Source organism: Tenrec ecaudatus, chromosome 16 (genome assembly GCF_050624435.1).
Source record: "Tenrec ecaudatus isolate mTenEca1 chromosome 16, mTenEca1.hap1, whole genome shotgun sequence".
Lineage (NCBI taxonomy): Eukaryota > Metazoa > Chordata > Mammalia > Afrosoricida > Tenrecidae > Tenrec > Tenrec ecaudatus.
Window position 1 is genome coordinate 74,715,489 of NC_134545.1, and position 23,391 is coordinate 74,738,879.

The window sequence follows — 23,391 nt, forward strand, 5'->3', positions numbered from 1 at the left end:
TTCCTTGTTTTTCCCTTCATCTTCTTCTATGTCATCAAATCACTGTCTTTTCATGTCCCTCTTCACTCGAAGAAACAAAGAAGTCTCAAGGAGCAATGTCAGGTGAGTAAGGTGCATGGGGCAAGAGAGGCACACTGTTTTTTGCCAAAAAGTGGCACACTGAGATGTCTGTGTGAGCAGGTGCAATGTTGTGGTAGCAAAATCAGGGCTCTGTCTGCCACAAATCAGGCCTTTTTACTGGACACTGTTATACAATCTTTTCAGAACCTCTAAAGAAAGCTTCATTAACAGTCTGACCTGGTGGCACAAACTCCAAATGCACTCTCCCCCCTCACATAAACCACCAAAATAACAAAAACAAATGAGCATCGTCTTGATCTCTGATTTCACTTGAGTTTTTTTTTTTTTTATGATGGTGTCTTCCACTGGCTTGATTAATGTTTGCCTTTGGGGCTGGAAGAACAGCACCATGTCTCCTCACCAGTAATGACCTTGAAAAAAAGTGTCACTTCGGAGTTGTTCTTTCAAAGCTCAGCATGTTTCTGGCCGATGCTCTTTTTCCTGGTCAGTCAGAACCTGAGGCACAAATTTCGCAGTGACCTTTCTCATTCCCAAATCTTGTTAAAATTCGCTGACCTGCGCTCCAAGACAGTCTCGGTAACGTCCCCATGTCTTCAGTGACCTGTAGTCTGAATTTTGTCCACATTTTCATCTATTCCGGAAGTTGACGGACTGAGAACAAGGTTTGTCATAAATCAACACTTCACCTTTTTTGAAACGAAAAAAATTGCTTATACACTTGGGTTTTTCTTCCCATAGCGGCGCCCTTGTTGGCTGTGCTCAACGTAACAGTTTCTGCAGCACTTTTCCCCGAGCAGGAAGCAAAATTTCACAGCTGCATGCCGTTCTCTTAAATGGGCCACCACAAAAGGAGGCTCAAGTGAAATTGCTTTTACGAAAAAATTCACTTGACCAGAAAGAACCTTCCCAGGTGATGCCACTGGCGCACTAACTCAAACAAGTTGCTCAATGCCTGCCTAGGAGGAAAAATGGTACCCCTCGAATAGATTGTTTTTACACGGGCACCTTACTTATGCAAAAAGCCAAATCCTTGCTCACAAGTCAATTCCAACCGAGAGGGCAGAGCAGAGGTGCTCAGATGGTGGTGCCACCGCGGTCAGTGTTTGGAAGCAGGGGTGGTGCCACCGCGGTCAGTGTTTGGAAGCAGGCGGCCAGGGCGTTCTTCTGAGGAAAGCCGCTGATGGGTTCAACCCAACTGTGGTGAGCAGCCGACAGCTTAAGCAAAGCTCCTTTCTCTTGGACCAGCTCATTTAATTCTTACAATCACACCCTTGTAGGCAGGTATGGTAATCCTCGTTTTACAGTGAAGGCACATAGAGATTGAATCATTTTCCCGAGTCATAGAGCTAGCAAGTACCCACTGTTCTTCAGCTGTCTGTTGTCACAGTGGGTCCCGCTTCTTGGGCCTGGGAACAAGTACCATGCTCAGGTACTTTGCCACAAAAGACTATTGGGTGAGTCACGATGGCATAAATCCCACGTCCTCTGTCCTCCTCTGACTGCCACAGCCCTCACCAGCGCGCATCACAGCTGGCTTGTTTCTGGTTCATTGACTGCCCCCAACCACCAAGCAAGCTCAAAGGCTTCTCTGTAATCTTTGCTTAATAAACAGTTGTTAAATAGGACAGAGGAAAAGTTACCACCTCCTGGATCACTGCAAACTGAAAAGTAGCAAGCACTTTCATTAGCCAGGCTTGGGACCATGGGTTAATCTGCTTAAATATTAATCTGAGGTCAATCAACAATATCGACAGCCATGCCTGGAGCCAACATCATCAACATGGACCGTGACCGTCTGTCCAGTTGAACATCCCAAAACCACGCTGGCAAGGTGAGAAATCTGACAAGGCAAATAAATGAGGCACATACAACCTTGGACTGAAAGGAAACATCATCCTTTCACCTTTCCCCTCCCCTCAAAACCACCTTCACACACAGCCCTAGCACAAAAAACAAAAGTAAAGCAAAACCAAAAACCCACTCTTTTCTACCCAGGCTACTGAGGGGATGGGTATCTCGGAAACCTGCCTGAGGTCACAAACCTACAGAGTGTGGGAAAGAAGTCGGTCATTTTCACGGAGACCTCCAGCAGTCTTCCTCTGAGGTCTTTACTCTCCCAGGAAAAAGGACCCCTAAAGAAAAGCAATGAGCCAGATAGCTTCCTGAGGTTCAAAACAAGGCTATTTATCTGATATTTGGGACAAGTTGGGAATGAATTCACACAACAGACTCTAGTTCATTTCCACAGCTGGATTAACTCTCTAGAAAGCTTAAAACAGCGTGTTAAGATTCCAGTTATTAACAAATACTCACTCTGAGGACTAGTTCTGGACCAGGGGTAACTAACTCAAATGCCTACAGGAGGCAGTAAGAAAACAAACTGGACCAGAGGATGGACACTGGTACAAACAGGAACCAGAACCACAGGGGATCCAGGACAGATGATCCCTTCAGGACCAGTGGTGTGAGGGGCAATAATGGGAAGGCAGAGGGAAGGTGGTTTGAAAGGGGCACCGATCACAGGGATCTACATGTGACCTCCTCCCTGGGGGACGGACAACAGAGAAGTGAGTGAAGAGAGACGTCGGACAGGGCAAGAGATGACAAAATAATAATTTATAAATTATCAAGGGCTCATGAGGGAGGGAGGAGCGGGGAGGGAGGGGAAAAAATGAAGACCTGATGCCAGGGGCTTAAGTGGAGAGCAAATGTCTTGAGCATGATGAGGGCAATGAATGTACAAATATGCTTTACACAATTGATGTATGTATGGATTGTGGTAAGAGTTGTATGAGCCCCTAATAAAACGATTAAAAAAAAGAGGAACTGACATCAAAGGGCTCAAGTAGGATAATGTTTTGAAAATTATGATGGCAACATTTGTACAAGTTCACTTGATATAATTGATTTATAAATTTTTATAATATCTGTAAGAGCCCCCAATAAAATGTAAAAAAAAAACACAGCGAAGCACTTGGCTAGCTAGATGTTAAGTCAAAGGCAACCAATGCCTATTTAGAAAGACCTCTATTCTGCTGCTGCCAGTGGGTAACAGAACCCAGTGTTGCCCAATGATCTAATTTTCCCCCCAAGAGAAACCAGAAATCCAGATGTTTATGTGAAATCTTCCTATTTTATATTTATATATATATTTAATATCACAAGCCAAACAAATCACATCTGTGGGCTGAACTTGGCTGTCAGACTCTATCAGCTTTATATACGTTCCAATGCTGCTGTTTAGATAATGGGGTGTAAAATGCTGACAAATCTGAACTGTCAGATCCAGTCAGTATGTAGATGGAGCTCTGTTCATTTGAACTTAACCCTGTAATCAAGCTTTGCTAGTAAACAGTCAAACTCTCTGGAAATAAAACTTCTGGTTTATACCTTTTGCCAATTTCCTTGGTGTAATCAAACCCACTAAAAACTAACTGCTAACCAAAGGTTGACAATTTGAATTTATTCAGCAGTTTCAAACTGGTTCATTCTGGATATACTGAATCAGAATTTTCCTTTCAATAAGACTCCTAGATGACTCCTATAGATCCTCTGGTGAGTGTATTTAAATAAGAATCACCTGGGAAACTTGTTAAAATGTAGATTGAGTTGAAAGGTAGTAAATTCTCCATAGTGGATTGAATGGGTTCAAAGCCTTGAATCCAACTCTGTAATAAAAGATGGTGGTGGTGACTGCCCTTAGGTGCTCTGGGGTCGCTTTCAACTCAGTTAACCTTTTACAACAGAACAAAACCCTGCCTGATCCTTTGCCATCTACACAAGCATGGCTATGCTTAATCCACTGTGACAGCAATAATGCTGTCCATCTTTTTGAGGGTCTTCCTCTCAATAACCTTCTACTTTACCAAGCATGGTGTCTTGCTATAGCAGTGGTTCTCAACCTGTGGGTTGTGACCCATTTGGGGTTGTTGAATGACCCTTTCACAGGAGTCGCCTGATTCCTAACAGTAGCGAAATTAGTTATTAAGTCGCAACAAAAGTAATTTTATGGTGGTGGTGGTGGGGGGTTTCACCACAACATGAGAAACTGTATTAAAGGGTCACAGCATTAGGAAGGTTGAGAACCACTGCTCTACAGGGACTGGTCCCTCCTGATGACATGTCCACAGCACAGGAGAACAAGTGTCACCATCCTTGCTTCTAAGACGCATCTGGCTTTCTTTCCCGGACAAATTTGTTTTTTTCTCCTGGCAGTCCATAGATTATTTGAAAATTTTCACAAACACCATAATTCTAAAGCATCAATCCTTTGTCTTCCTTACTCACTGTCCAGATTTCCCATATAGAGGTGGTCTGAGCATGGCTTGGGTTAGACACCTTTTAGTCCTCAACGTGACAAATTTAAAGTGGTCTTTTTGCAACAGATTTACCCAGTGCAACATGTCATCTGACTTCTTGATTACTGCTTCCATGGATATTGATGGGGATCCAAGTAAAACTTAAATACTTTCTCCGTTAATCATGACACTGATCATTGGTCCAGTTGTGGAGATTTTCATGTTCAGATGCAATACATACTGACCTTTGATTTCAGTAGACTCCCTGCACTCCTGATGCCATGTTTTTCTTACATCTAGCTTCTCAGATTATGTGCTTAGTAGCTTAAATAAGTATGATGACAGCATACAACTCTGGCACACATCTTTCCTGATTTTATACCCTGCAGTAGCCCCTTGTTCAGTTTGAACAATTTCCTTTTGGTCTATGAATAGGTCCCATATGCTCACAATTGAAAATTCTGAAATTCTACTTCTTTGCAATGTTATACAGATGGTTATGATTCACATAGACCAATGCCCTTTAATAGTCAATGAAAGCACAGTGAACATCTTACCGATATTCTCTACTTTTAGCCAAGACCTATCTGATATCAGCAATGACACCTTCTCCCCTAGTTCATGTCCTCTTTTGAATCCACCTTGAATTTCTGGTAGCTCCTTATCTGTGTTCGTTTCAATCCTTTCTGAATTATCTTCAACACATTTTTTCTTGCATGAGACAGTAATATTATTGTTCTGTCATTTCCACATTTGGTTGAATCACCCTTCTTTGGAACGGACCACATATGGATCTCTAACTGGGGGGCCAAGGTAGCTTCTTCCACGTTTCTTGGCTTAGAAGAGTGAGCACTTCTAGCAATGCATCCATCACTTGTTGAAACATCACAGTCGATATTGCATCAATTCCTGGAGCCTTGTGTCTTCTCAAGACCTTCAGTGCACTTTAGACAGCTTCCCTGGGCACCATCATTTCTTGATCATAGGCTGCCTCCTGATATGGTTGAACACTGACCAATTATTTTTGGCAGAGTATCTATTCCTTCCATCTTCTTTTGATGCCTCCTACATTGTTCAGTACTTTGCTCAAAGAACCTTTCAATATTGCAAACTAAGGCTTGGATTTGGATTTCCTTCCCTTCTTTCAGCTTAAGAAAGGTCAAACCTTTTCTTCTCTTTTGGTTTTCTAACCCCAGGTCTTTGTACGTTTTATGGAAATGCTTTTTGTCTTCTTCAGCCTCCTTTTGAAATCTTCTGTTCAGTTCTTCAACATTTCTTCCATCTGCTTTAGTGACTACGTTCAAGAGGCAAGTTTCAGCATCTCTTCTGACATCCTTTGTGTGTTTTTCTTCTTTCCTGCCATCTTAATGACCTTTTGCTTTCTCCGTCTATAATGCCTTTGATGCCAACTCACAATTCTTTGGTCATTGATCATTAGTGTTCAATGCATCAAACTTAATGGAAACAAAAATAATGGGTGCTCTAATTTTTTTGTTTTTAAGTATATAGATCGCCTCTGAAGGTCTTTAAGAAATAAAGCTATTACTGCCATCACGTGGCGAGTGAAACACATCACGGGGGCCAGCAGTTTATGGCCTACTCAGAATCCCAAGGTTAGAAAGTGGATGAAGTCGTGAAATTAGACTCTGATAAATTAACATTTCCCCATGTATCAAAAGTATCCAACCAAGTTGGGGCACGTCTCAAATTACAGATGGATCTGAATTACCTGGAAGCTTGCTGAAACACATACGGCTGGACACCACTCAGATAATGCAGTTTCAGTGTTGCTCATGATACCCCAGGGGACGCTAATGCTGATTCTGCTGCTTCTGGAACAAACTCCTTTTTTTGTAGTAGCAGTTTTTTGTGGTAGCAAACGTACATTGTTTCCGTGGTAGCAATTGTATATTCTACTTGAGGTGATGGAAATACGGAATGATATATGTATTAAATCTGAACTGAAAAAAATCCTGAGGTTCTGGGGCTGCGGACTTACATTCAACCGTTTATGGACATTTTCCTTCAGGGCATTCATTTTAATCTCCTCAAGGCACCACCACTTATCCCACTTCCTCCGAGTACTTTGTTTCCATCTCTCCTCCTTTCCAAACCAGTGCCCTTGGGTAAATGCTGTCCTTTTGATTTTAGATGGGCCTGAGCTCAGTTCCACATGTGAGGGGTGATTAAGGGCCTCGAACTATACTTTGAGAGCAACTCGGGTAGTAAGAGGAGAACAGTAAGTTATTCATCCAGGGGAGTGAAAAATGGTGTCTGGTACAGTACAGTCATAATCTTTCTCATAAATACTAATAATATAAGAAAAGATAGGCCCTAGGGGTCAGCCCCAATCCCAACTACGTGGACAGACCCCTCTACCGGCAGAAGAATTCACTTCAGATGACAGCACTGAAGCTACAGCTCAGGGAGAGGGCCATGTTTGATCAGAGCACACAGGAACAAATGAAGGGGGAGGAAGAGAGTGGAGCACATCCTGGACCACCAAGCCCTGAGGACGATATTCTTGCTCAGAGCAGCCAATGCACAGAGAGGAGCAGAGGGCCTGTCTCACTATGAGACACGACGTCCCTCACTGACCCATAGTACTACGGTGGATAACACTTGCAGACACTGTGCGGGAGTTGCACCCGATCTAACCCCACCACACTGAGGCGAAACACTGAGGGCGTGCAACAGAACAGCAAGAGGAACAGAGCAATGAAGTCCCCAGGAACTACCAAAAATAGACTTTGGGACTTGGGCGTGGTACCGCACCCCATCAGACTCGACTGGAAAACACTCCTAAAGGTCAACAACAGACCTTGAACTACTTACAGGCCTTTTCTTTTAATTTGACATTGGTTTTTATTTGGTTGTTTTGTTTTCTTTTGTTGCTTAGTTTTGATGGGGTTTTTTGTGTGTATAATATTATCTCTGCAGGTCTATCTAGATAAGAAAGGTGGATAAACAATCTGGAGGAGAAAACTATGGAACTGATGGTTCTGGGGGAACATGGGAGAGGGGAAGGTGGGAGAAAGGAAGTGGGAGTGAACAACTCCAGGGGCAAGGGTACACAGCAAGTGACCCAAAATCGATGGCAAGGAGTGTGTAAGAGGTCTGGTAGGGCTTGATCAAGGGCAATGTAACCAAGAAAAATTAATGATACCCAAATGAAGACTGAACATGATAGTGGGACAAAAGGAAAGTAAAATAGAGGAAAGACCTAGGAGACAAAGGGCATTTACAGAGGTCTAAATACAGGCATATATATAGGTAAATATATTTATATAAGATGATGGGAAAATAGATCTATGTGCATGTATTTATAGGTTTAGTTTTAAGGTAGCAGATGAACATTTGGGCAAGTACTCCCTCAATGCAAGAACACTTTGTTCTATTAACCTGAAATTCCATGATGCTGACCTTTCCCACACGATCGCTGAAGACAAAGTGGGTACATAAGAAAATGTGGTAAAGAAAGCTAATGGTGTGGGCTATCAAAAGATGTAGAATCTGGGGTCTTAAAGGCTTGAAGGTAAACAAGCAGCCATCTAGCTCAGAAGCAACAAGCCCACCAGCCTATGTGATCATGAGGTGTCGAACAGATCAGGTGTCCAAGAACAAAAAATCTTATTGTGAATCGGAGGGGGAGGGTTAGTGTGGAGTGGGTGCCCAAAGCCCATTGTAGGCATGTAGGCAACAGGGCATCCCCTTACAGAAGAGTCATAGGGAGGGAACAAGCCAGTCAGGGTGCAGTGTAGCAACGATGAAACATGTAACTTTCCTCTATTTCTTAAATGCTCCACTCCCTCACTATCATGATCCCAATTCTACCTTACAAATCTGGCTAGACCAGAGGGTATACACTGGTACAGATAGCAACTAGAAACACAGGGAATCCAGGACAGATGATCCCTTCAGGACCAGTAGTGAGAGTGGTGAACCTGGGAGGGTGGAGAGAAGGTGGGGTAGAAAGGGGGAACCAATTACAAGGATCTACATATAACCCCCTTCCTGGGGGATAGGCAATAGAAAAGTACATGAAGGGAGATGTCGGACAGTGTAAGACATGACAAAATAATAATTTAGAGCCCCTCCCAGAGGAGTCTAGAGGAGGAGATGCGTCAGTCAGGATGCACTGTAGCACCAATGAAGAATACAGCTTTCCTCCAGTTCCTAAATGCTCCCCCCACCCACCCACTACCATGATCCGGATTCTACCTTGTAAGTCTGGATGGAGCAGAGGATGTACACTGGTGCACATAGGAGCTGGAGGCACAGGGAATCCAGGGTGGATGATCCCTTCAGGACCAGGGGTGTGAGGGGTGATACTGGGAGGGTAGAGGGTGAGTGGGTTGGAAAGGGGGAACCGATTATAAGGATCTACATGTGACTTCCTCCCTGGGGGATGGACAACAGAAAATGGGGTGAAGGGAGATGCCGGATAGGGCAAGATATGACAAAATAATTTATAAATTATCAAGGGCTCATGAGGGAGAGGGGAGCGGGGAGAGAGGGGAAAAAAGAGGACTTGATGCAAATGGCTTAAGTAGAGAGCAAATGTTTCAAAAATGATTAGGGCAAAGAATGTACAGATGTGCTTTATACAATTGATGTATGTATATGTATGGATTGTGGTAAGAGTTGTATGAGTCCCTAATAAAATGTTAAAAAAAGAAAAAGAATAAAAATAATATATGTTATAGTTAAAAAATAATAATTTAGAAATTATCAGGGATCAGGAGGAAGAGGGCAGTGGGGAGGGAGGGGGAAAATGAGGAGCTGATACCAAGGGCTCAAGGGGAAAGAAAATGTTTTGAGAACGATGAGGGCAACAAGTGTACAAATGTGCTTGACACTGTGGATGTATGTATAGATTGTGATAAGAGTTTTAAGAATCCCCAATAAAATAATATTTTAAAAAAAGAAAGAGAGATTCATCTTCTTCAATTCTGTCTTTACTTTGGCCAAGTCCAAACATGGAAACAGAAGGCACCTCATGTACTTTTTCTTTACAGATCGATGCTGGCCTGGCCGGGCTGCTTAGCAAAACAGTCTGCACTGGCTCTTGCCTCCAGTCTTTTCATTAGGTTCCAAGAGCTTAGCTTGCCTGAAGTACAAACTTCTTAATGTCATAATTAGATATGACCCTGCTCAGTCCAGAACCCTGAGAAACAGACTTACCCATGGCTAACAGATTATCTTTCTTCTAGAACATATATTACTCCAAGGGAGGGAAGGAGGCACCCCCACCCCACCCCCAAGGTTGCAAAATGCTCCTGTCACTTGGGTTCAATTTGTGTTGCCTGTGGAGATGGACCAGATAGGGTATCTCTGAGAGATCCACGGGACTCAAAGCACTGGGAGTGAGTCAGCATTTTCTTCTGGCTCAGAACTGAATGTTGCTGTCTGCCCCTTACTCGGGCTGACACTCCTACCCCTTTAATCTTCAGTTACCTCACCTATGTGGCCCAAGAAAGCTATAGTTCCTGGTATCCAGAGATTACGTTGAGTCCTGATATTCCAGAAATCCATCCTCCTCTTCCCACTTCAACCATTGTTTTCGAGGTGGTGGCCTTTCCGAAGCAGATCACCAGGTGTATCCTTGAAGGACTGTGTGTGGGTTTGAGTCAACATGCATTCTGCCAGTTCTTGAATGTATAACCATTTGTGCCACCTAGGCGCCTTTCTGTTTGTCTGTCTGGCTTTGTTTTCTGAACTACCTCTCCTATTTCACTGTATTCTTAGCAAGCCCTATGAAATGAGGGTGGGCATTATAAAGATGAATGGTCTTGGCCGTACAAGATAAGAAATGCACAGATCCTAGGGTATTATATACAGAGAAACTAACTGTATATTACTCACCCACACCGCCTGCTACTTAGCCAAGTTTGTGGAAAATAACTGAGCAAGGAAAATATACAATGATAGCCAGGATACAGCATTATTCTTGTTTTGGTTTTTGGGCATTATTCTTACTGATGGAATCCATACCTCTTAAATGATATTCTTTATTGAGTAAAAGACTTCATCTATAAATGGCGCCTAAGATCTCTCTTTTATTCTGCATGAAGCTTCTAAATATAATTAAGACGGGATACTTAGGAGAGCAAGTGGGTTATTGTGAGGGAAGTAGTGATATTTAGAAGTCATAGAAGACCTTCCTGCAGGCCTCAGCCTATATGTGCAAAGTCCATATGTATTAAAACTATATGTGTCTATGTTTAAAACAGTCCATGTGTATAAAACTAGTATGCTTCTCATGAAACAGTAGTAAGAGTCTGAAAACTGAAATATATCGGAAGAAACCATATACTACTAGTCTTGGTGGTGCAGTGGTTTAAGCACAGAGCTGCTGACAGAAAGGAAAAGCTGGGGGCTGGAAACCAATCAGCCCTTTTGCATGGAAGAAAGGTGTGGCCGGAAACCTGCCTCCAAACAGATACACGGCCTTGGGAACACTATGGGGCAGTTCTACCCCGCCCGGTAGAGCTGTCGTGAGCCAGGATCCATCCACTTGATGACAACAGCGAGCCTTTAGGATATCACACAGTAACAATATTACACTGTAGTAGCTGCCCAACAGAGAGAGAATTTTAACTGACATTAAGCATTTACAAAGTGCTTAGGTCACACAGAATCTCATTTAGTCTTTACTGCAATTACCCTATGACGTAGGAGCTTTCTATTTTCATATAGATGAGGAAACTGGAGCAGAGAGTTGAAGTAAACTTGTCCTAAGTCACAAGGGGTGGGGGACGATTAACATTTTGGGTATGAGATATGGAGATTAAGGACATGTGAGGGGTTTTCTTTTTTGCCTCTGAGAGGTGGTTTTGCAGCTACTTTACAAGGGCAAACCAAACGTACCATTCGGAAGTCCTCTTCAAACTTGAAAGCCCCACCCCCTGTGGCACAGAGAGTCCTGTGGAGGCTGGAGAAGTTCTTCTCGCTGCCCATTTGAATGAACCTGTGCATCGCACAGCTGGGAAAGCGGATGAAGTGCAGGTTCCCTGTGCGCCCACTCATGGTCAGGTTTTTCAGTTCCAAGTGGACATCTCGGATGCCGGTTTTCCCGTATGCTGTGTTAGAGGTCAAATACTTCCTGATGCTCTTCAGATTCGCCACTTCCTCTTGTTCCTCTTCAGCTGTAATGTCCTTCGGTTCAAAATAGACCAACTTAACCAGCGTTCCACCGATATCCATGCCAAACCATGGGAATGCTAGAGGAGAGAAAGAAAAGGCTCTGTTGAAGTCTACACACATATGGAAGGGGCAATTCGAACCCACAAAATGTTCAATTCTTGAGCATTAAGTAACATTAGAGCATGTCTATCTAATCACACAGTTAAGATCCACATCACCTAAAAGAAGACACAGGCAGTGAGCAACTCACAATTGAAAACCTACCTCTGACTCTCCCTCCATTGGACTGCATGCAAGTCTGTCCCCAAACTGAGCACGAGAAGAAATCTGACCGCGTGGTTCCAAAAGCCAGTCTTAGTCCCCAAGTGCTTTGTTAGGCTCGGTACAATTCCAATAGTTAAAGATAGATGTTTTGCACTCAAAATGGCTCACAAAGAAAGAGTGACCGTTTTGCTGCCAAAGGAAACACTGGCTATGCTGGGTGTCCTGAGTGAGTGCTGGTTGAAGCCTCACACACACAGTGCCCTTCTGGGAGCCCTTCGATGGTCATCTTGACAGCACCCACTAAGTGATTTTATAAACTGCGCCCGGGACAGCTTTACCCCACAGAACAAACTGGAAGGGGAAAGTGGGGAGGCATAGTGAACCCCATGGTCACAGAACTGTAAAGATAAAAGCTCAAGTAGCCTCTAATTTGACTCTGCATGAAGTGGAAACACTTCATCTCCAGCTGTGCCTAAGCAGGGGAAGGTGTTAACATTCCAATTTCTGAGTTTCTGACTTAGGGAGGCAGAGCCAGGTATTAAGAGTGTTTTGTTTTTTAAAGTTCCCCAGTGATTTAAATCTGCAGGCTTAGGAACTAAAAACCAGAAGAGCTATGGTCATTGACCAGCAAGCCAACACCAAACACACCAAACCACCAACTCCAGACAATCTCTGCAACACACTTGGTCACTTGTATATAGTTAACATTATAGAACCACAAAACCCCAAGAGATTTGGAGTAATAAATTTCACCGATGGGGTCAAGTTATTAAAATCTTATTACCTTCACGGAAGTTTGCAAAGCAGAATGCTAAGACCCCACCGTAGGCTTGGCAGGTTCCTTGGCCTGGCCAGGGATAACAGAAACCTGGAACAGTTCAGCCCCACCACTCTATTCAGCTCATGGATGGCGTTTCTTGGCTCTTCAGCGGCAGTGTGGCCCACTGTGAGGGATCCACACTGTAGAACTGGGCAAGCCCTGATATTAGGATTCGGAACCACTGCTTTCTAGGAGCAGGGCCAGTAGCTAGCCCACAGTGAGGCCCCTGTCCTCATCTGGGCAGGGAGCAGAAGTCATTAGAATGGTCTCTGGCTCCCTTTGGCTAGAAACTTTCTAGGAATTCTTTTTTTTTTAAAACAGTTTTATTAGCACTTCATCCACATGTCATATAATTCAATATCAAGAAGAGTTGTACAATTGTCTCCATATTCAATTCTAGAACATTTTCTTCTTCTTTGTAGTCATTGTTATTTACATAATTATCATTTTTCTACTGGTGGCAAAAATATACACAACAGAACATTCTTTAATTCCACAACTTCTGCTTGTTTAATTCAGTGTTATTGATTATATTCATCATGCTGTACAACCATTATTGTCTGTGAATTCTTCAAGAAATAGAAAAGAAAAATAAATCGCACTCTCCCTCATACAGGCTGACCAGACCCCAGACAGTGAACTCAGTAGAAATGCTCTCTGGCAAGTTCAAGATCACCTGTGCAAGGAAGACAATCAGTATGACCAGTACTCCACTCGTATCTAAACAGGGAAGCCTTTGCCTGTGTGTACAAAGAGGGGAGGGGAGAGTGTTTAGGACATTTCTGGGATCAATATTTTGGAAAGGACTGGCAACATCTATTAAAATGACAAGTGTGCATACATTTTTTTTTAACCTAGCTAACTCCTCTCCTGGACCATGCAAATACAAAGGTAGGTATAAGAGTGCACACTGCAGCACTCTCTGGAGTCCAAATTAAATGTAAGACAACTGGAAGCAAAGTACATGCCCTTCAAAAGGGAGACCTTGAAACAGAGGGGTGTGGCAACCAACAGTCTCTCTCTTCCACCAGTTACCATGACTCAAGGCGACTCCATAAGGTTACGTGAGGTCGTCATTGCAAAGAAAGAGTGAGATCTATACCAGCTGACTAGATAGCTTCTTCTAATGTTCTCTAGGACGAAAAGTACGACAGAGATGACCCAAAGTGTACATAAGTTATTTACCCCACTTGGTTTGGGAACTTTTTTATTAAATAAGGGAGTTGGGAGAGACGGTGAAAAAGGAAGGAAAGCCAGCTCATACATGTGATTGTGTGTCCTGCAGAAAGGCAGGAAAACCCTGGCCCCTGGTTGTTAATACTGACAGAGGGTGACAGGAGGGGCAGGCCGTGAAAGCAGGAGAGCCAGGGCACGGGATGGAGCCAGACTTACAGCCAGTAGGACTTTTAGTGCATGCAAAGTGAAAAATAAGGTGTCTTTTAAGGTTGCATCGAATGAATGGAACACGTTGTATAGACAGGAAAAAAAAACCATCTAGTTCTGGATCAGAAATCTCATATTCTCCGAGCCACAGCGGTTCCGAGAGGCAGAACCTGCCCATGTTCTCTTTCTTGGGCTGCATATTGGTAAGCACTGAAAACTGAAGAGGTCTCATTTGAAGAAAAAACAAAACAAACCATAGCAGGGGATGCCAAATAATTTCCTAAGTTATTTTTTACAACTTGGAATCTTCTTGTTGTTTCTCCTAGTCCTTTTTGAGCCATTTCGAAGCTTTCCCTGTCAACTATTGGAGAGAGCATCGAACAATACCTTAGCAGCTTTGAGCCCTGAGGGTGGCCCAGTGGGTTGGGCTGAGGATTGAGGGGTCCACGGTTTGAACCACCCACTGCTCCACGGGAAGAGTATGGGACAGTTTGCTTCTGTACAGATTTAAGCATCAGAAGAAACCCACGGGCAGTTCTACTTTGTCCTATAGGGTCCCAATGAGTTGGAATCAACTTGACAGCAGTTGGCTGGTTAAGGTAAAAAGGGAATAAAGAAACAACTGGAATTCGTTTAAAGGATGATAGAACTGGCTTTCATTTACCTGTGTTCATTTCTCACCTTAATCAATGCAACCAGCTACTCCCCTGGAAAAGGATGAGGTGTTCCCGTCCCACAGAGCTGTGTCTCCGACTGCCCAGGGGCAGTCCTACCCTGTTCTGTAGGGTTAACTCTGGGTTGGGAGTGACTTGATGGCAGTGAGTTTGTTTTTCGTTATATTTTAATGTCTTTTCAAGATGCTGCCATATTTTAAATGTAAATTTCCCCCCTATGTTCCTGATGTCAGTGTCTTCTTAAACCTAAACTTCTCGTGCGTAAGTTGTGGATGAAACCAGAAAATGGAAGGTGTTCATACCACTCTCCGCCATGACTCATTATTTTAAAGCCAGGTTCTGATGTTTTGATAAATTTAGCTGAATCACTGCTAAGAAGACACTGTTCTGTGCATAACAGGAGAAATCGTTCTAGATACTGAATGTTTGCGTGTATTTTTTATGCCATATTCTTAAACTAGATGCCATCTTAAAAAATTATTTCTAAAATATTTATCAAATGTGCTCTGTAAGAATCTAGGTCCAAACTGTATAAGATTTCCACCAGCAAATAAACAGATTGACTCATTCATTGTTTTCTGAAGAAAAAGGAAAGAAAAAGGTGTCTGCCGTGGTAAGGTGGACAAACATTAGAAATGGACATTTTGGAAAACTACAAAATGTTACAATTAGGTTCATCTCTCTGAACATATTGTCGAAGATGAAATAAACTAATTCTTAGAGAAACTCTTGCATGTGTGCATTGGGTAGCAGACACCCACAAAGATGTTTACTGCAACAATTGTGACAAAGGAAAAATGGTAACCACTGAATGTCCATCAATTAGGATTCTGTAAGGTGAGTACAATAAGATTTATCTATAAACTAGGGAACCATACAGAATTAAGAGAATCAACTAGCACTCTGTCTCCACACGTAGAGATCTCAAACGATGAAGGAAACTGTCTCTATGTGAGTAGAAATGATGTTACTGCCACATCCCGGCCGGCACTTTCGGTGACAGGCATAAGAGCCTCTGGCACAGACAATGACTGATTTGTCAGCCCACATCCTGGAGTGAGGATGCAGCCAATTCTCCACGGAGGGCAGGTGTGAGCACAAAATAAACCTTTGTTCTTTTAAGCCACTGAGACTTGGGTGTTAACTTTCACTTCCCTGGAACAGGGCCTTTTCTGATGTATGTCAAAGATGGCACGCCGCTTTAACAGAAACAACAAATATGGCTCATGGACCAGCTAGCGGGAAACCAGGAAATGGATTTCGAACACTGGTGAGGTTTTCTAAGTGATCATGCAGGATGAGCCCCTGGCTGGCCTCCACAGGTAAGCCCTTGGCTACTAACTTAAAGATGGGTTTTTTGAATTCACCCAGAGAGATCTGCTGATTTGCACCCATAAAAATCATGGCAAGGAAGTCCTACAGAGCTCAGTTGTAGTCTGGAACACGTGGTCCCCATGAGTTGCAAGTGACTTGACAGAAACAAGTTTGGTTTTCAGGAGTTAGTATTTTACCAAATGGAGGGTATCATGCATATTTTGGAAGGTAAGTAATACACATACCTAAAGAATGAGTGGGTCTAGTGGAAGAGACTGAAGTCAAAGGTTAGTAGCACACGCTAGTTATTACTGGCTACTACGCTAACTGCAAAGCAGATACCTGGTGGTGCTGCTGGGTAAGCTCTAGGTTGCTAACCACAAGGCTGGCACTGCCAACTCACCAGCTGCTCGTAAGTCAAGAGATGAGGCTTTCTGCTCCTATGACAATATAAAGACTTGCTATGAGACAGAATTGGCTCAATGGCAGCAGGTTGCTTGGTTGGACATGCTAACTGCAAGGTTGGTGGCTCAAACCTACCATTTGCTCTACAAGAAAAAGATGAGACTGTCTACTGTCACGATTTAGTCTTGAAAATTCTATCTAGAGTTACTACTGAGTTGGAGTTGACTCAGTATAAGTGGGTTCATTGGCTAAATAAGAGAGAGAGATGAGTTCAGAAAATAATTCACTGGTTTACAAACAAAAAGGAAAAACACTGAGAGTCCATACAGTGGTGGACTTGCAGGGCTGAAAGCAAAGGAGCAACTTCTTTTCCCTAAGAAACAAACAAAACCAAGAAAGCCTTTGAGCTGCGGTGATAATCACTAGAACCCAGGCACCTGGGAATGGTGCCTTGGGAGCCGGACAGATCAAGGGAGGGGCAGGGAAGGCAGGGAGAGGATCTGCTCTAAAGATGAAACTTTAAATCAAGGAAGTGGCTGTCAATAGGGAAAGACTGCTAACCCCACTGTACTCAACCCATTAGAAACCGGAAGAGACCCCCGAACTAGGGACTTTAAGGCTTTTGAACCTGTAGTGAAGCATTCAGCTCATTTTGTCTTGAGGTATGATTTTTGCAAAATCAACTAATAAAGCCTGGCTCTCGCCAAAGTGAGTCCAGATTGGATTTCTGGAACGTTCATCAGAAAACACTTGTGATTACCCATCAGTAACCTCATACAGGATAGGACTGTCCACTCCAGTTCTCCCTCTGCAGACCCATGAGGGTATGGTCCAAGTGGAGAGCTTATCTGACCCATCAGTTACTAGGAGGAACAAAGAAGATTTCAGGGTGTTGACAGCATTCCTTACACTATGCGTTGAGATTGATTTGACTGTGGTGGTTTTGGTTGGTTTGGTCAGCTTCTGGAGTAGCGTGAAATCACAAGGAGCCCTAGTGGCACAGTGGTTATGTGACAAGCTGGGCTGTAACCACAAGGTCTCTGTTTCTAACTCAAGAGGAAGATGAGGTTTCCTGCTCCTGTAACAATATGTGGACTTTGAAACCCCAAAGGGGCAGCTTTACTCTGACCTATTTGGTTGCAATAGTGGGAATTGATGAGATGGGTGTGAGTTGATTTTTGTTTCCAGACCAGACGCTGCTGGCTGTGTCCCAATCACCTTCTTTCCAAATAGGAGTATATATAGAGTTTTTCGGTCTTTGTTTTACCAATATATATAAATATACAGTGTGTGTGTGTTTGTTGGGGGTGGGGAAGCATGAACAGCAAATAACTTGACTTTTTAAACTCACAAGTAGATCAAGAGTAGTCACATCAGAATTCAGAGAACTACTTTGTATCACCCGCCCCCCTACCCCCCCCTCCACCAACTTAACAGACCATCACGCAATGCCAGGATGTTGTGACTGGGCAGGAGTTGGAGGGGATCTCCTTTAGGGTCCGTCTCCTTTAGGGGAGGGATGAGTCTATCAACCTGTGAAGGGAGGGAGCCAATCATCTAATACTCAGAGGGGCCAACCCCAATTATCATTAGTGCTGCTGGCCACCTACGTTTGCTTTTCCTTCTTTCAGGCTCCAGGAGGTGGGTGGCCACTCCTGGGTGGGATCAGATGACTGACAGAGCCAGTGAATATGGCAGCATGCATGGAAATGGTGTGTGCTACTTCCAGGCAAAAGCCTGGTGTGGCACCCAACTGGAGCTCTTGTTCCCCCTGTTGCTCTGACCAGTGAAAAGTCATGTGAACGGTTGCTCCATCATCTGGGTCTCTGAGTGAAAATAAGTCAGGATGGGACCTCCAGCTAGACCCTACATAGCACAGAGTGAATGAGAAATAAACCTTTGGTTTGAGGTGTTAAGCCACTGAGATTTGAGGATAGTCTTGCCTCTACTGCCTAATATAAAACCCACTGCCATTGAGTCAATTCTGACTCACTATAGTCCTATAAGGCATATAGGAAGCCCTATAGGGTTTCTGAGGCTGTACATCTCTCTGAGAGCAGAGCCTCGTCATTCACCCTTGGAGAAACTGGTGGGTTTGAAGAGTTAGCGGTTCAAAAAAATATTAAATAGCAATTTGGACACAGAAATCAAGGCTAGAAATTTCAAGCAGAAATGTTAACAGTTTTCTCAGGCTTGTGGATTTGGAGGATTTGTGTCTTCTGGCTTTTGTGATGACACCTGCCCAGCTGTTGTTTGATAACCACCCTATCAGAACATCACTTTCCAATCATTGTTTTGATTTCAATTTCTTGAATACTTACCTAACAAATAAAGCATAAATTAGTAAAGAAAAAAAAAGAGAGAGAGAAAACCTACCATATATACTTGTGTATAAGTTGAGTTTTTCAGCACATTTTTAATGCAGTTTTTGTGGCAAAATTAGGTGCCTCGGGGGACATTTGGGTCAGCTTTTACTCGCGTATATATGGTAAATTGCATGTGCAATTGTACTGAATTTCTATGATTTACGATTGCATTTCCTTAAAGCAATTTTAATTTTTGCATGCAGTGGAACTAAATTTTAAAGTTGACAGTTGGATTATATTGATTTTGAAAAAGGCTTCATAAATGCAACTATATTTTCCCCAAGTTTGCCAAATCTTTAAAACCACTTAAGAACTTTGTTAAAAAAATGCAAACTCCTGGGCAGAGTTCTTGCCTATCAATTTTGGTTCTAAGGGACTGGTGAAGTGCCCCAGAATAAGTTTCCAACAAGCAGTCCCTGGCATTCTCATTGGACAAGTTCAGAACTTGTCCTGGTTGAAACAGAACAAATAGGCGACATATTAAAAAGTGTAGAAAGTGGTCCTTATGCACTCTTTGGGATGGACTTGAGCTCACCCATCATGGAGCAACTTTCAGGCAAACAACGAACAGCCTGATACGGTGAACAACAATAATACCTGGGAAGTACACATCCCCTAACTATGTGAGATGTCAAGGGCAGCATCTGCCCAGGGATAAAGCTCAAGGGCTGGAATGTATAGAAAAGAAGGGCGAATGGAAACAGAAAGCATGGAAAGGTAGGATGTGGGCAGTGTTGCTACAATTTGGGGACTGCAGGCAACGCCATGAAAGTTTGTGTGAACTGTTGAATGGAAAACCAGTTTGCTCTTTCTTAACCTGTTACTCAACTCACAATAAAAAGGGTTTCGTTTTTTTTTAAGGTGCCACAAAGCACTTAAAAAAAAAGTCTGAGAAATCCGAGTCTGAATGGACTGTCCTTGCCTGTAATTGTGAGGGCAGGGTCATGAGGCTGAGACTAGAGGACAATAATCTGAAATGGCCTGGCAAACTGTTCCTGTTCCCAGGAGCCTGAACACTGCTAATTGGTTGTTAATTAAATTATTTGTGGGCAATTTATGAGTATCATAGGTGATACTCTCGTTTCAGATACAGCTTTTAAACTTCCAAGTGTTACCCATCCATGTCTAACGCTCTGGTTACTGATTGAGAAATGTCCCACGTAAAATGACATTTCACAAACGGGTCTTCTCTCCTGATGCCTGCTTGGTAAAGGCAAGCATACATTTCTTCATAAAGTAGTTGGCAGCAGTACTCACAGTGAGGCAACCCACGTGGCTGACTTTGACATACATACATACGTAAGACCACCACACACAGGCATACCAACATCAAAGCAACGCAACTTTCTCTGTTTGTGTTTGAGATTGGGGGGGGGGGGATTTCTCCAGGAGCATAGAAAACCATGAACCAGGTGCTGTTTGGGTAACCCCAGTGGGTACAGACATGGAGTTAGCTTGGATCTAGGCCAAGCAGAAGAAAGGCCGAGACCAGTGGTTCTCAACCTTCCTAATGCGGCCACCCTTTAATACAGTTTCTCATGTCGTGGTGGCCCCCCAACCATAAAATTATTTTTGTTGCTCCTTCATAACTGTAATTTTGCTACTGTTATGAATCATAATGTGAATATCTGATATGCAGGATGTATTTTCATTGTTACAAATTGAACATAATTAAAGCATAGTGAGTAATCTCAAAAGTGTCATTATATATTGTGAAATATTTATTTCTAATTACAAATAAATGAAATTTGTCTTGAAGCATAGCGTAGCATGGGTAACAGTCTTCTCTCCAGGTACTTGTATGTGGGGGTATCTACATGTGGGCGGACCCGCCTGGAGATGGATACAGGAGCGGTGTCTCGGTTCCTAGGACCATTGGAAATATGTATTTTCTGATGGTCTTGGGCAACTTCCGTGAAGGGGTCGTTCAACTCCCAAAGGGGTCATGACTCACAGGTTGAGAACTACTGGCCTAGATGGAGATAGAGCTGAGTGGACCCCAAAATGTCAAACCCATGAGATTATAAAAAGTTCTCAACTTCTTCCTACAAAAGTAGTTCGGGCCACCCTCACCAGAGAGATCAGAGTAAAAAGAAGCGTGACTTTAGTGCTCACCAAACTCGGCTTCCTTCCAGGACCTGCCTCCCACCCCTGTCAATCCCTAGTACTTTAGAGTATAAACTAAGGAAGGGAAATGGTAGGCAGGTGGAATGTTTCCTGTCCCCCATGCTGTCTGGGAGAAGATGGGAGAAAAGCATGAACACACAAAGCTAGGTCACCCTCCCCCTCCCAAGAAGTTGACTTATTTTGCACAATTCTGAAGAGCTAGATGATGAATGTCAACCTTCCACGTGGTGTTCAGTTCTCACACCACCTTCTTCACCAGAAAGGCAGTCCCTGGGCTAAAAAGTGATTCCATAGTGGGGCTAAATAGATGGGGAGGGCTTGACTACCTGTGTGTGACATCTCCAATTCGACCATTTCAACCACCACGTTGACCACTGTCCACCAAGCATTTTCTCCTAAGCACTCCCTCATGCCTTGTGCTGAGGCGTGGCATGTTAATCTCATTACCAGCTTAAACAAATCCCAGTTTAAATCATCAAGAGGTTTAGTTTTCTTTCCTCACAAAGACACCAGAGCATGCTTAGTTACTCCAGGGATGTCATTGACAATTCCACACCAGAGAGTGGTTAATTAGAGACTTCAGGGAGAATGGCACTGCTTGGCCTCCCAGCTAGGAAGAACAACAGGTCTACCAGAAAGGGCCTTTGTTTGCTTATTTTAGCCTTGACTAGGAGAGTTGGGTGAATCTTTAAAGTCAAGCCAGGTGGGGACTGAGGAAAGATATGGCAGCCTTCAAACAAAATTCTAAGTGGTCTCAGATAACCGGAGGCCAACGGCCTGCTTATTAATCCACTGTTTGTTTTTATATACCTAGAAAATATTCACCTTAATTTGAAATTTTAGTATCTTTGTTAAGATTTGGGTGAAAGTTTATAGATCAAACTGATTTTCTATTAAAAATTCACAAACTGATTTATGACACTGATTGCAGTCCCTACAGTAATAGTCTTCCTGCTTTCTCCCTGTTTGCTGTTTCCATTTACCCTTCTTTCTTAAGCCTGCCTGCCTGCCTTCTGAGCATAATCCTTAGACAAATGCTGGCCCATTCGTGTTCATCTTATAAGCATATTGTTTAAGCCTAAGGGCTGGGGTGGCTTAAAGGGTTAGAGTGTTGATCATATAATGAGATACACTTTGGGCTGCTATCCCAAGGTCAGCAGTTCGAAACCACCAGGTGCTTGAGGGACAAAGATGAGGCCATCTACTCTGGTTAAGAGTTACAGTCTCTCAGAACCCACAGGGCCAGTTTTACTCTGTCCTACAGGGTTGCTATGAATCAGAATCATCTCAATGGTAATGAGTTTGGTTATTTGTTGGAAGGGCCACAACATCTGGGGTTTTACCAGTTTCTATCAGACCTGCAAACTTGCCCTTGATTTTTAGTTGTTTCACATTTTTTCTTCCACTCTATCAGAGCAGCAGTGGTAGCCAGAAACCATCTAGTTCTTCTGCTCATAAGGTTATTAATTTTGTCCCTAGACAATGTGAGGCACTGTGACAGTGTTATGGTGTATTGGAGAACCTGTCTTGTTAGTACTTATATTTTGGACCTTAAGGACTGATCATTGATGAAGAATAGTCTGGAAAAAGGCATGCAAACTTTGCTATAAGTGAAATTCTAAAACCAGAAATCACCTTTAAAAACCCTTTACTGTTTACTAATGAAAACTGTCTTCTGCAAAGTGGGGTGGGGTCTCTATTCAGCAAAGTAATTGTCACAACAGAAAGCCAGACACTATTTTTCCCACTAGCCATTCTAGAAAAGTATAATTAAAATGGAAACATGACTCAAATTTATAAAAAGTTTAAACGCATGAAATGATAGTGTTGGATTACAATTGGTAAGTGAAAAGATCATCATAATCAGCTGCCACCAATGCAAGGTGACCTCGTGTTCCTGAGTAACATTGTGCTCATAGGGTTTCAATGACTCACTTTTCAGAAGTGGATCACCAGGTCATTCTTCTGAAGTACCCCAGGGAAGTCCTGAACTCCTAACCTTTCTGTTAGCAACTGACCCAGTTAACAGCACTACTCAAGGACTCCAATTAGTTAGCCATTGTTGACTGCCATCAAGTTGATTCTAACTCAGAATGACCCTACAGGACAGAGGATAACTGCCCCATGAGGTTCCCTGGTGTGCGATCTTCAAAGAAGCAGATAGCCAGGTCCTTTCTCGGACTTTGAACTAGTTCATTGGGTCTGGCCTCCTGGTGAAAATAAGTATTCCACCCCAGATACACAGGCACAAAACCTACAGTTTAACAAAACCCCAGGTGATTCTTACATATGCACCTGCAGGCCTGTAATAATCACTTAGGGATCTTATTAAAATGCAGGTTTTGATTCAGGCTTTCTGGGGTGGAAATGTAATTTCTCAGTAGGGAGTCAAACTACAATGAACTGGTTCAGTTATGGTTCCAGTAAGCTATCGTTTGGTTAGCATCCATGCTCTTAATCAGTGTATTTCAAGGCAACCCAATAGGACAGTGGTATACAAGTGCTCCCATGAG

The 23,391-nt window shown here is 43.1% G+C and overlaps 1 protein-coding gene across 1 annotated transcript in view; it reads right to left on the reverse strand.

Annotated features, from left to right (window-relative positions):
• The window catches only part of PANK1 (pantothenate kinase 1), a 62,816-nt gene that overhangs the window by 21,150 nt on the left and 18,275 nt on the right, over positions 1 to 23,391 (reverse strand). The window contains 1 exon segment of the mRNA XM_075534141.1: positions 11,250 to 11,602. Coding sequence (XP_075390256.1) covers positions 11,250 to 11,602 — 353 coding nt within the window.